Genomic DNA, 13,015 nt, shown 5'->3' with positions numbered 1-13,015 from the left:
TTTCTGTATTTGATCACTTGTCTGATAAGCAATATTAGAAACTACCTATATATAGCTATCTATTACGGATACACGTACACACTGATGTTTTTTTTTTCTTCTTCCTCAGTGCCACCAGCTGAGATTAAAATGAGTCTTTTATTATTCCAGTATCAAAACATAAGCAATGCCAGATGTGAGGCAACAGCTTCAGTGATTAATTTAGTACTTTGCGAGAGAGACGAGAGAAATAAAGTCTGACTTGTTTTTTGTTTTTTTACACTTTACACCGTATTTTATCACCACAGTCATCTCAGTCCCAGCCCCACTAAAAAGTATATTTGTATTGTGCATTTACTACACAAATTGGTTGTTAAACTGTTGTTGTTATGTGTGTGTGTGTGTGTGTGTGTGTGTGGAGGGAGGGACACACAATTTGTGATCTGGTGTTGAGGCTTTGGCACCAAGCCAATAAAAAAAAGTGATGAAATTAATTAAAAGAGATTTAAAAAAAAAAAAAAAAAAAAAAAAAAAAAAAAAATTACTTATTGGTTGAACTACATTGTTTCCAACATTAATAAGCACATAAGCCGTGTTTTGTTTTATTGCCAAATTTCAGCCACAGTTAATCCTCTAAATATTTGACTGGTGAAATGTTGATTGATGATCTCTGAAAATGCAAAGTTGTTTTCTGGTTTTGCAATAAAGTAAAGTGAGACGGGAGAGCGGACGGTCAGGGGCTGTTTACACGAGACAAAGGACGCTATTCTGTCCCGCTGCCGCTCTGGAAACGGTCTCCTTGCAATTTCTACAACAACAACAACAACAACAAAAACGACAAACAAAATCGCAATAAAAAGAAATAAAAAAAATACTAAATATTCGTGCCAAGTGAGCGCGTTGAAAAAAAAACAGGGGTCTTCTCCGGCTGGCTCGCCTGTTTCCTGTGTGGTCCGCTCAAAGGGTTAAAGCCCAAAGTGAACTGAATTGTAAGAAGTTGGTTTCCAAGGGAAACTGTTCGCACCGTTCCAGCTGAGGCGGGACAAACCATCTGCGTGACACGGAGGGGGTAGGGGTGGGTCGATGCAATTACGAAATCATTTCACACCGCGTCGCTTATTAAATATTTACACGCGCGTACCGGCGCGGTAGCTCCGCGTCGCGACGCTCACGGCAACGTTTGCCCGCTGTCGAATCCGGTTTTAAACGCGCGGGGTTAATATTATCACTTCCCTCCACCCCTCCCTTGCAGCGAGAGTGCCGGGGTCCCTGCCAAGTCGGTTTGAAAAGAGCAGACAAAGGCTTTGAGCCCAGGACGCCCCTCTCTCTCCCTCACTCTGCCTACAAAGCCAACCCAGCTCTATCTTTTCAGCTTTTCTGTCATGGAGCTGTTTTTTATTAGGCGGCGTTAAAAAAAAAGAGTGCTGGTTTTGTTTTTTAACTTTCTTATTCTGAAATGTACGACCGTCTGGATCCCCGCACGGCCGGGAGAGGAAGGCTTTTTGTAGGTATAATACAAGGAAGCGTCGTCTGAGAGAGAGGGAGAGAGAGGGGGGAAGGATTGACGCTTTTTTCCTCCTCTCCTCCTCCTTCTTCCTTTTCGCCCCCCTCTCCTCCTCTTTTCTTTTTTTTTTTGGCGGAGAGAGGGTTGAGGCAGGAATAAACGCTTTTTTTTTTGTTTTTTCTTTTTACAAAAAAAAAAAAAAAAATACATTTGAATCCTACTGCGCAACCAGACCGGATCACGTGGCATTGGAGAGAGTTGGATCGATTTTGCACAGTTCAGTGTGAGAAAAAAAAAAAGAGAGAAACACTCAACTCTTATTTCTTTTTCCTTTCTTTTTTTTTTTTTTTACTTCCGTGGATAACTGGGGACTGTTGATACTTTTGCATAATTGCAAGAGCAGGGGGTGTTTTTGAGTGGGTTCTTCTTTTTCAGCCTTGGAGGTGTGGAGTATTAATTCTTATATGTCTGGGTTTTGAAAAACAATGGAGACGCACATTTCGTGCCTCTTCCCGGAAATTTTGGCCATGATTTTCAGCTATCTGGACGTGAGGGACAAAGGCAGGGTGGCCCAAGTGTGCATCGCTTGGAGGGATGCATCCTACCACAAGTCGGTGTGGAGGGGGGTGGAAGCCAAGCTGCACCTCCGGAGGGCCAATCCCTCCTTGTTCCCCAGCCTCCAGGCCAGGGGCATCCGGAGGGTCCAGATCCTGTCTCTGCGCCGCAGCCTGAGCTATGTCATCCAGGGAATGCCGAACATCGAGTCCCTCAATCTGTCCGGCTGCTACAACCTAACGGATAATGGGCTGGGCCATGCATTTGTGCAGGAGATCCCATCACTTCGGGTTTTGAACCTGAGTCTGTGCAAGCAGATCACGGACTCCAGTCTGGGCAGGATCGCCCAGTATCTGAAGAACCTGGAGGTGCTGGAGCTCGGCGGCTGCAGCAACATCACCAACACTGGGCTTCTGCTGATAGCCTGGGGCCTCCACAGGCTCAAGAGCCTCAACCTGAGGTCCTGCAGGCATGTCTCGGATGTGGGGATCGGACACTTGGCGGGCATGACCCGCAGCGCGGCGGAGGGCTGCTTGAACCTGGAGTACCTGACTCTCCAAGACTGCCAGAAACTGACGGACCTGTCACTCAAACACATTTCCAAGGGGCTGACCAAGCTGCGGGTCCTGAACCTGAGCTTCTGCGGGGGGATCTCGGACGCGGGGATGATCCACCTCTCTCACATGACCTCCCTGTGGAGCCTCAACCTACGCTCTTGTGACAACATCAGTGACACGGGGACCATGCACCTCGCCATGGGCACGCTGAGGCTGTCGGGGCTCGACGTTTCCTTCTGTGACAAGATCGGGGACCAGACCCTGGCGTACATCGCTCAGGGGCTGTACCAGCTCAAGTCGCTGTCCCTGTGCTCCTGCCACATCTCGGACGACGGGATAAACCGGATGGTGAGGCAGATGCACGAGCTGAGGACCCTGAACATTGGACAGTGTGTGCGCATCACGGACAAAGGGCTGGAGCTCATAGCAGACCACCTGACCCAGCTGGCGGGCATCGACCTGTATGGATGTACCAAGATCACCAAGAGGGGACTGGAGCGGATCACGCAGCTCCCCTGCCTTAAAGTGTTGAACCTGGGACTCTGGCAGATGACAGAGAGTGAGAAAGTGAGGTGATTGGAAATGTTTGGGGTTTTTCTGTCTGTTGTGTGTGTGTGTGAGTGTACTTTTTCTTTTTTGGATGGGGAGAGATGGGAACATGAGGAGGAGGAGGAGCGGCGAATGGGCGGGGAAATTTCTTTTCTTATTTAAAAAGAGAAACCCTCCCCTCCTGTGTAAGGTGTGCATCTCCCATGTGTCCAGACTTTTATGTTCAAATGTTTTTATTTTTCTCTCTGTTGGCCTTGCAGGATTTAAATTAGCGCTCGATATGACTTAATATTCTGCCTGGTAGAAAGCAATTAAAACTTACTTTTTTTAATTTTTTTTTTTATGAGCTCATAAAAATCCCTGTTAGCAATTGTTTTGATCTCATATTGAGTTTTAATATCTCATCAAAATTTGACTTGGGACTGGAGTAACTTCAGTGAAAATCAGCTTGTTTTTATTCCAGTCAGGTGTCATTTTCTCGTTAGAATAATCTACTTCATGTCCTGACACTTCGCCTCCAGAAAATTCTGGAGGTAAAAACTTGCATCCATCCAAACTCCTTTTTTTAATTTTAATTTTTTAAAATTTTATTCAGAGGTTTTAAAACTTGAGTGTGAGACTTTTATTTTTTTGCAGAGAGTCTGGATTTGAAGACATTTACGACTAATCTCCGCTACAGCCATCACGCCTAAAAACATTTGGCTACCTCGTATGTGGTTATTTTCAAAGGGTGTATACTGTTAATAAAAAAAAAATAAAAAAAAAATAAATAAAAAAAAACCAAGAAGAAGAAGAAGGAAAGAGAGAACGAGAGACTGGGAGAAAATGTGCCTAAAGGGACTGAGTCTGCCCCCTTCCCCCTCCCCCCTTCCTCCCTCCTCTCCCTCCTCTCCCTCCCTCTTCCACAAGCAGAGCTAGAGAAAGGAGACAGGGACACAATCTAACTACCTTTGTTAATTTACCCCCATAAACAGCAACACATTTCCCAGAGAGAGACGGAGAGAAAGGGAAAGCGAGCTGTAAAAATCTCGTCAGTCGCTTTATGCAAAATACATAAACACATACATACACGAAGCTTCTTTTTTAATTTTTTTTTTTTTTTAATCTTTTGTTTTCTTCATTTTTTTTTTTTTTTTTTAAAGAGATAAAGTCCAACTTTAACACCTTTTTAGAGACGTCTTGTACTCAAAGCTTTGACCAGTAGAAGAGACACAAGACCTTCACAGAAATACCTATAGTGATTCTATACGGAAGAATGTTGTGGCGATAACACATGAAAAAGGTGTGATCGGACCACTATTAAACCCAGTGTATGTCCTTATAGGATTATTAGGCTGTAGGTGTTTTTTTTGTGTTTTTTTTTTTTCTGTAAGGGATGCCGGTTGGAGAGAAATGTCAGTGGATGTGGTTTCGAGCGTCGTACTTCAAATTGAAGTGATTTCTATATCCTGCCAGTTATCGATCGAAATGAATCAGGGGTTTGTCTCATGGCTTTTTATTTTTCCCACGTTAATACCAGCACAGGTGGCATTCATATTCATGTGGCTCTCACCGGTGTGGAGCACAGAGCAGAGAGAGGAAGGCAAGGGATATTTTTTTCCTCCTTTTTTTTTCCCCCCTCCTCGACCATCTCTCACCCCTCTTCTCTGAATAAAAAAATACCCCGAATCCATTTTGAGACATGCTTAGAATAAGGAGTAATTGATTTATTTTTCTTTCTCTCCTCCGTCTCGGGTTACAAGAGGAATGCGTCTCTTTCTCGCCCTCTCCCCATCTTTCTCTCTCTCTCTCTTTCACACACATGCATTTAGGCTGTACACACATGCACACGCGCGCGCGCGCACGCTGAACGCCAGCGTGTGCGCGTTTTAATGTAATGCAATGACCTGCTAGAAAAATTAATATTACGGATGTGCGTCCTGCTGAAGAAGCTGTGTGTGTGTGTGTGTGTGTGTGTGTTTGACAATAAAAAAAAAAAGATGTACTGTATATTATGTGTTTGTAAAGAAAAAAAAATGCAGAATCCCAAAATTAAATTGTTTTATATTCTTACGGTTAAAACAATTAAAGATATTTATATAATGAACGAAACAGAGCGGTGTGGATTACTTTTTGTGTAGGTGTAGCGCTTCATTGTTGTCACCAAGCTGTTTTGTTGTTTTGTTTTAACAGGAATCAGTTTTCCATACGGTAATTTGATATTGTTTCAAGACAGAACTGCTATTCTCTTGTCCTACAACGACATGTTTCATATTCAGGCGTATTTAATACTAGGAGGTCTTTTATTTTGCTACATTGCTGCTAATAACCACCCACGCACTTCTGACTATTGTCCCTGATCAATTCAGTCTTGTTTCTCAAAAGGGCTGGAAAAATAAATAAAAATCTCCTGTGTTGTTTTATTATTTATGAGGAGATTCAAAATGGATGCTTGCCGTCTTGATTTGGCTGCAGTGCCTGTGTAATTAATTATCACCAAGGCGTTTATTATAGGAAACTGTTCTACCCTGCTGGCTTTTTTAATCATCAACGTCTGGTTTTTTTTTTTTTTACTCTCAAATGCAGCTGTAAGGTTTTTTTAGCTCAACCGGGAGGAAGTTTTCAAGTCTCAAGGTTTCAAACAACAAGGTGGGGAAGACAGTGGGGGGGTGGGAGGGGCTGAATTTGGTGGATTTCATGGTTTAAACTGAACGTTTTTTTTTGGGGGGGGGGGGTTATTTTTGCAGTGTTTTGTTTCACATGTGGCAGAACTGCATCTGTGTTGCTGCATGTGCAGAGTAATGAGATCTAAAAGTTGGTTAGAGCAGATTTCCCTCTCTGGTTTCCATCAGGACGTGTCCTGTGTGCGAAGTGACACACACACACACACACACACACACACACACACACACACACACACACACACACACACACACAGGAGGGTTGCCAGGCCAGTCAGTAGCTATTGTCTGTCTTTAGAAGTTAGGAAGGCAGGTTTTGGTGGGGCTTTTTTTTCTTCTTCTCTTCCTCCTCCTCTTGTTCAGTCACGCATACCAGATCCTAGACCAGGCAGGAGACCCCCTCCCTCCTCTTCTTACTCCCCCCTCTACCACACACACACACACACACACACACACACACACACACACACACACACTTCTTTTTAGCATTCCACACCATCATTCAAAGCATTTAAGCATTCTCCCTCTCCTGACTCTCTGTCCATGGGGATTTGGGGATAAAGGCCAGCGGAGGGATTGTTGACCACGGGGACAGAGAGAGACACAGAGACACACACAGACTGTCAGTGTTTGCTGTTTCTTAAGTTTGCTTTCGCTGGCCTTTGGTCTTGTGCAATAGCACTGCAACGAGTGCACACTGAGATGTAAAAGATTTGCCTGTGACATTTGGTGCCGCTTTGTCCCAGAAACATCTCAAATCTGTTTATCAGAGAGAATAACATGTAGACTTCACGGTTCAGAGAGCTATGAACTGCTGTTGCTTCTGTGTTTTGCCTTTACAGTAGTGTTGTTTTACGTTTTGGGCCTCATTACGAGAAAAGCCGTGTAACGTGCGAGTTGGTTTTGCGGAGTCTCGCATGCTGCAGCGAGGCAACAAAAGAGGTGTGATATTGTAATAAACTGGAGCTTGAATCCTGATGAATGAATAGAGAGGTGGGAGGTGTGCGACATCGTCAATCGTTTCTTTATCGTTTGACATTTGACTGCGCAGACCGTTCCCCCAGCAGATACAGGAGACAAGGTCACATCACGAATTTCTGCAGAAAAGGTCTGCAGACTGAAATGTAGACTGACGAGGACACAATTAGCTGCATTCAAATGATAATGTGATACTTTATTAATCCCCACAGGGAATATCTCTTTTTGTCCGCTACCCTCCACTGGGAGGTCAGAGGCCCCTCTGCTGGAGCTACTGGGGCTCAAGGGCACGTCGTCAGGGGTGGTGGACGGTTGTCATGCCTCAACGTTAGGTCACCTTGCGTCCTTCCCTTTGCTGCTAGTTGGTGAGTCTTCGCGGGCCACCTGTGAAGCACCAGCTCTTCCTATTTTAAAATACTGAAAGTCTTTTTTTTTTTCTTCCCGATTAAACAATCCCCCCCGAACACTCTGAGAATACAAACTCGTCCATTATTGTATAAGTTACGGTCTCAATTTGCATTTTGAATAGAGAGAGCCGAGTGTGAATTAAGCTCTGGAGTTTTGCTGCTGGGTGTTCAGCATTGCAGAGCATGATATGTCACTGCTGTATACAGTGCGAGTTAACCTTGTATTGCATGAAAAGAACAGGTGCTATTGGTGTTTTCATGGACAATGAGGTACCTTATTGTCGGAAAAATATCCCCGCAGGTCATCGTTCCCACACAGTGTACTTCCATATTTGCTCCTCTTCACCGCAGCTCTGCTTCCCTTCCCCTTCTGCAGTTATAGTTCAGCTTTTGAATATTCTATGTTTGTTTAAAACAAAAGTTAAACACTTTGGAACATTTTTACTGCTTTTTTTTTTTTTGCCAAGAGTTAGATAAAAGAGATTGAAACTACTTTGTCCATAGTATTTGGTCAAAATATGACCCTGGAGCCGAAAGATGCTTAACTTAACTTAACTTAACTTAACTTAACTTAACTTAAAACAAACCTACCAATAGCAGGTCCCTAATTAAAATGTTGTAACTTGTAGTGTTTTATGGTTGTCTACGTCAAAGAATGGCGACGACACAAAACTAAGCAAAGCTAAGCTAAGCTAAACTAAGCTAAAAAGCTAAAAGCCTCCAGCTTTACAGTGAAGGAACAGTAATGACAGCAGCATTCATCCTCCACACCTACTTAAACCAGCTGTAGATAAATCAAACGAAATGCTTTGGCATGATTTGTCCACGTGGCTCGCAAAGATGCCGCTGCCCTCCTTCTCCTCGTCCCTGGGTTGATGACCAGCCCACCACAACTAGTTGAGGTTCAGGGGGTTCACTTTGCCAAGTCCCTGAAAGGTTCAGCGTGGCAGCCGAGCACAGATTTTGTGCACTCATTGCAGTCGGCAGCGCGGATCAAAGTGTGCACTTAATGGCTTCATATTAAGAATCTTCCTCTCAGCGTGATTCTCTCTTCAAACCCCCAAGTCCTGCCTGTTTGCATGATTGACAGTTCCTACACAAGTTAATTCAAAAAAAACTTACAGGCGCCTAAAGTAGACAAAGACCCACATTTCTGCCGCATATAGGTCGCTCACAAAACCTTTTCATACTATAAGTGCTGCTTTTGCATTTGAACTTTGGGGTGTGTGTGTGTGTGTGTGTGTGTGTGTGTGTGTGTGTGTGTGTGTGTGTGCGCGCGTGCGCGCGTGTGTGTGTGTGTGTGCGCTAGGGAGTGCGAGTTGTAAAAGTTGAACTGTGACTCGTCACGTTGTGCTCTGAACCACATTTCCTGTCAAGCATAGGGGAACAGCATTATGATGTGTGTGAGTGTGTTTTACTGCCATCATTAAAGGAATAGTTCACCATTAAAAGGGGAACTGGGGTTCTTCACAACAAAGCAGCGGGGGAATTAGCAGCCGAGTGTTACTGCCCTCCCCCACGTTTCTGTCTTCCGCTGCAACAACTCCTTGTGTGTCTCTTGTCTGCCGCTTTGTCTGTCTGTCTTTCTGGCCTGTTTTTAGATCTGTGCCTGTCCGCTGGTCAGCTTTCATCCTTGGCTTTTTAGCTTCTCAAATTATTTAGAAGCGTTTTTTTTTTTTATTTTTTATTTATTTATTTATTTTTTATTATCCTTCCCGTCTCTTCACCTCCACATACCTACTTTCAACTCTTGTCTTCTCCTTTTCTTCTCTTTTTTTTTTTTTTTTTTACCTTTTCTGCCATCACCTTCCTGTTTCTCCTTCCACCGCCAACTTTATTTCTCTCCTCCTTTTTGGCTGCCAATCTTCTCTGTCCGTAGTATCTCTCCTCTCCTTCTCCCTCTTCTTCGCCCCTCACCATTTCCAGTTTCTCTACCCGCCTCCCTCTCTCCTTCCTCCTCTCTGCAACACCTGGTGTTGAGGTGTTGCTGAAGTACAGTAGACGGCTCTTTGAAGTCCCAGGGGCCCTCTGGGGCTGTGTGTATGTGTGTGTGTATGTGTGTGTGTATGTGTGTGTGTATGTGTGTGTGTATGTGTGTGCGTCAGGAAAACTTTTTATTTTTTTATAAGCAGCTCCAGTCAAGAACATTTGGCACTGCTTTTGATTTGGGCATCTCTAATGGTGAAACGACCTTCCGAGAGACACACACACACACACACATACACACACACACACACACACACACACACACACACACACACACACACACACACACACACACACACACACACACATCTGGTGTGTCTATGTCACAACTGGTCCACAATTAAAGGTTTCTTAGGACTTAATGAGTTTCGGTGAGACTGTACTATGCATTTAAAACTAGTTTAATTACATTCTTTGGGATATACAACTATATAAACATCGACCTAAACTTTTAATTCAAACAGCACAACAATCAAAAGTTAGCAGTTGGAGCATGGTGAGGTCTTACTGTAACTTACTGGGTTCAGGGCTGGCAGAGTCGGAGAGAAGAGGGGGAGGAGCGGAGGAAAAGGCACCTCTGTCTTAAAGTCTGCAATAGTCAGCACCCAACCTGGAGAGAGGAAAAGAAAGGGGGCGGTAAGGCTGAGAAAGAAAGACAGAAAACCAGGGAGAGTGGTAAAAAAAGAAAAGTAAAAAAATAAGCCCAAAAGGACCAGAGTAAGAAACAGATGAGAAAAAAGTGAGGTTGGTGAGAAAGAGAAGGAGAGGGAGAGAGGAATCTGTGAGTCACTGTTTAACTGTGGGCTGCAAGAAGTCGGCTAGCCATGTTAAAATACCGTCTGGGCACACACACACACACAGACATACACCCTCTCTCACACACACACACACACACACACACACACACACACACACACACACACACACACACACACACACACACACACACACACACACACACCAAACTCTTCCAAAATACAAAAAAATTTGCCTAAATTTCAACAATAGTTGGTGCAACGCACACATGCACACACCTACTAAAAGTATTTATGCAAAAATCCTGCTGCTGCCTCTCTCACTTTGCTGCCCAGCAGACCAGCTAATTATTTTCAGTTGGACACCACACACACACACACACACACACACACACACACACACACACACACACACACACACACACACACACACGCGGGCGCGCACACACACACACACCTCTGCTGCACATTCCTCTGAAAGTAATGAGCTGCTTTTCTACAAAGGTAAGAATTTAAGGGAAGGTCAAAAATAAGTCTTTCCATTTCATAATGTTTAACTTTTACACCAAAAGGAGGAACATTTACATCACACAACCCCTAAGTGATTAATTACTTTAGATTTTTCTTTGAAAACAAACTTGGAAGATTACAATTAGTTCTTTCTTTACTAGAACACTTCTGAACAGAGGTGGTGCTGTTGGTTTTAACTCTTCTGGGAACACCTAACATCTAATATGAATGTGATTTATTTGGTCTAGGACATAAATTTAATTGTTGCTTTTATATAGTACATTTATAAAATACATTTAAAAGTAATCATTTGATTACATTTCAAATTATTAGATCGGTTGTTTAGTGTATGTGTGTGTTTGCTAGAGATGCAAAAGAAGAAGAAGTCATGGGATCACCACAAATTAGCAGACTACATCCTCAGAATTTCATGGCACTCCATCTGACAACTCAGTCTGGACAAAAGGGGTGGACCAACCAACATTACCGACATTTCCATCCCTAAAACCCAAGCTGCTGACTAAAAACACCATTCTGAAGTCATGCGAGCTCAAAATGACTTTGCCAATAGCTTGTTTTTGTCTGACCACCAGTAAAAACCCAGACATGTTCCATTTATAATGAAATAAAACGCAGAAAAACAGCAAATTCTCACATTTGGGAAGCTGGAATGAAAAATTGTTCCACATTTTTTTATGTGGTAAATGACGAAAACGATTCATCACTTATCAAAGTTGTATTGTTTCAGCATTTAGACTTGGAAACCCTCCACTCCTTAGATCCTCTGGGTGTTCAACTGTTTATTAATCTATCACATGCTGTTATCAGGTCACTTGCTGCTGTAGGCCCTTTACTCATTAGGTAACATTTTCAATCTATTCTCAATTGCATTTGCCTGCATTATCGCCATATGGTGCGGAGACCCAGAGATTCCACACTGTATTAACATTATCCTTCATTTTGTCCTTTGATATTTGAACCATGCTCATCAAATTATCACTGTTGTTACATTTTACACGACTAGCATTAGCTATTCTGCACTGTTTTTGCTCATTGATATGTTAGATCCAACAGATTGGATGAGAAAACAACACACTAAATCTTTCATTTGAAACCATAAGACCCACGCTTCATTCACAATCAAGCCATGAACGTCGTTTCTGAATCTTTTATAAAAGCCGAGGCAAATACAATAGGAGGCTGAGAATTATGCAGCATGTGATGCTGACTTCTGCTCCCTGTTCCTGCTTCAGTCGACGGTACCCAGCGGAGAACGACAGCAGAGAGAGGACGGACAGGGAGAGAGAGGGAGAGAGAGAGAGAGGAGTGACACCGAGGTTCTTTTTAGCTTCCTTTGTCTCGATGTGAAACCACGTGAAGCTCTGACAGAAATGTGACAGATACCGGCAATGTCAAAAACCAACAGGCTCGCACACATCCTAATTTGTCAGGTGAGACAGTGTTTTGGTAGCGTGGGAGGTGTGGTGTGCTGGTGCGTGCTTATCTTCCTGTGCACATGTGATTGATGTGTATGTGCATAATGCATGTGCATAGTCAGTTTCTGTGTGTGTGTGTGTGTGTGTGTGCTTCTCTGCCGGATCTCTCTGTACCGTCCTGTCAGCTGAGCTTGTCATTCAAGCATCAACGAAGAGAAACTTTTTCTTTCTCGATATTTTGTTTAAAATTTGTCATGCTCTTCTTAAACAACGAAAATGGGCAGAAAGGGAGACAGAAAACTGCAGCAACAGTCGAGCCGAGTTTAACACATGTTTGACAGGACACGTCGCGCATCGGAGCAGATTCCAACGTGTTAACAACAATGAATTTTCGGGGCTTTTTTTAGGGTTTGAGCTATGAAATGAGAAAAGAACAAGAGCAGACAGAAGAGGTTGGAAGTTGAATTTGATCAGGTCTGTGCTAGAACTACTTTGTGACCTCGAGCAGTGTATTTCTTATTTTCTACCTTCAACAAAGCCAGGCTCGCTTTTCCCCCTGCTTCCAGTCTTTGTGCTAAGCTAAGCTAACCACTCCCAGCCGTAGCTTCTTCTTTCACCGTGCGGATATGAGATTGATGCAGCTAACTCTCAGCAAGAAAGCAAATTTCTCTCCTTTATACTTTGTCACATGCCCTTTTTGCACCCCACCTCGTCACGACACATAAGGTACATAAGGTACCTTATGCTTATATCTGAGACGTCAACAGCGGTGACAAAACGGCCCTGGGAACGAGAAGAATCTCAAGACTCCAATCAGAAAACTGACCTGTCAAAAGACGTCTGTGTAATGAGTAGCATCTCTAAACCACGTCTCAGATAATTCTGGGTTTCACCGTGGATGACTGAAAAAAAATTTCAATTTACTGATGAATCCAAGTCTATTTTGAGATTGATGGCAGTAACAGATGGGTGGATGTAAGGAGAGACGATGATACAGCAGTTTATCAAACCAACAGTGAAACATGGCGGTGGGGATATTCAAGTCTTCGGGGCGGTTTGCCTACTCGGGAGTTGGACACCTGCACCGAATCAACTCCACCCTGACCGGCTGGGAGAAGCAGCACTCTGCTCTCTGGAGA

General features: G+C 43.5%; 2 protein-coding genes across 2 annotated transcripts in view; one reads left to right on the top strand and one right to left on the bottom strand.

Moving 5' to 3' along the window:
- Positions 1-13,015, bottom strand: part of wnt5b (wingless-type MMTV integration site family, member 5b) — an 88,874-nt gene that overhangs the window by 33,251 nt on the left and 42,608 nt on the right. The window contains exon 2 of the mRNA XM_069156712.1: positions 9,694-9,817. The gene's annotated coding sequence lies outside the window, so the exon portion shown is untranslated. The remainder of the gene's footprint in view (positions 1-9,693; positions 9,818-13,015) is intronic.
- fbxl14b (F-box and leucine-rich repeat protein 14b) lies at positions 1,302-5,235 on the top strand. The gene has a single exon (XM_069156710.1). The coding sequence runs from the start codon at positions 1,969-1,971 to the stop codon at positions 3,169-3,171; it is 1,203 nt and encodes a 400-aa protein (XP_069012811.1). The 5' UTR covers positions 1,302-1,968; the 3' UTR covers positions 3,172-5,235.

The sequence above is a fragment of the Embiotoca jacksoni genome, unplaced genomic scaffold, assembly GCF_022577435.1.
Source record: "Embiotoca jacksoni isolate LCO1_2020_lvr unplaced genomic scaffold, fEmbJac1.0.p SCAF_21, whole genome shotgun sequence".
NCBI classification, from domain to species: domain Eukaryota; kingdom Metazoa; phylum Chordata; class Actinopteri; family Embiotocidae; genus Embiotoca; species Embiotoca jacksoni.
This window is presented reverse-complemented; position numbering and strand designations above follow the sequence as displayed.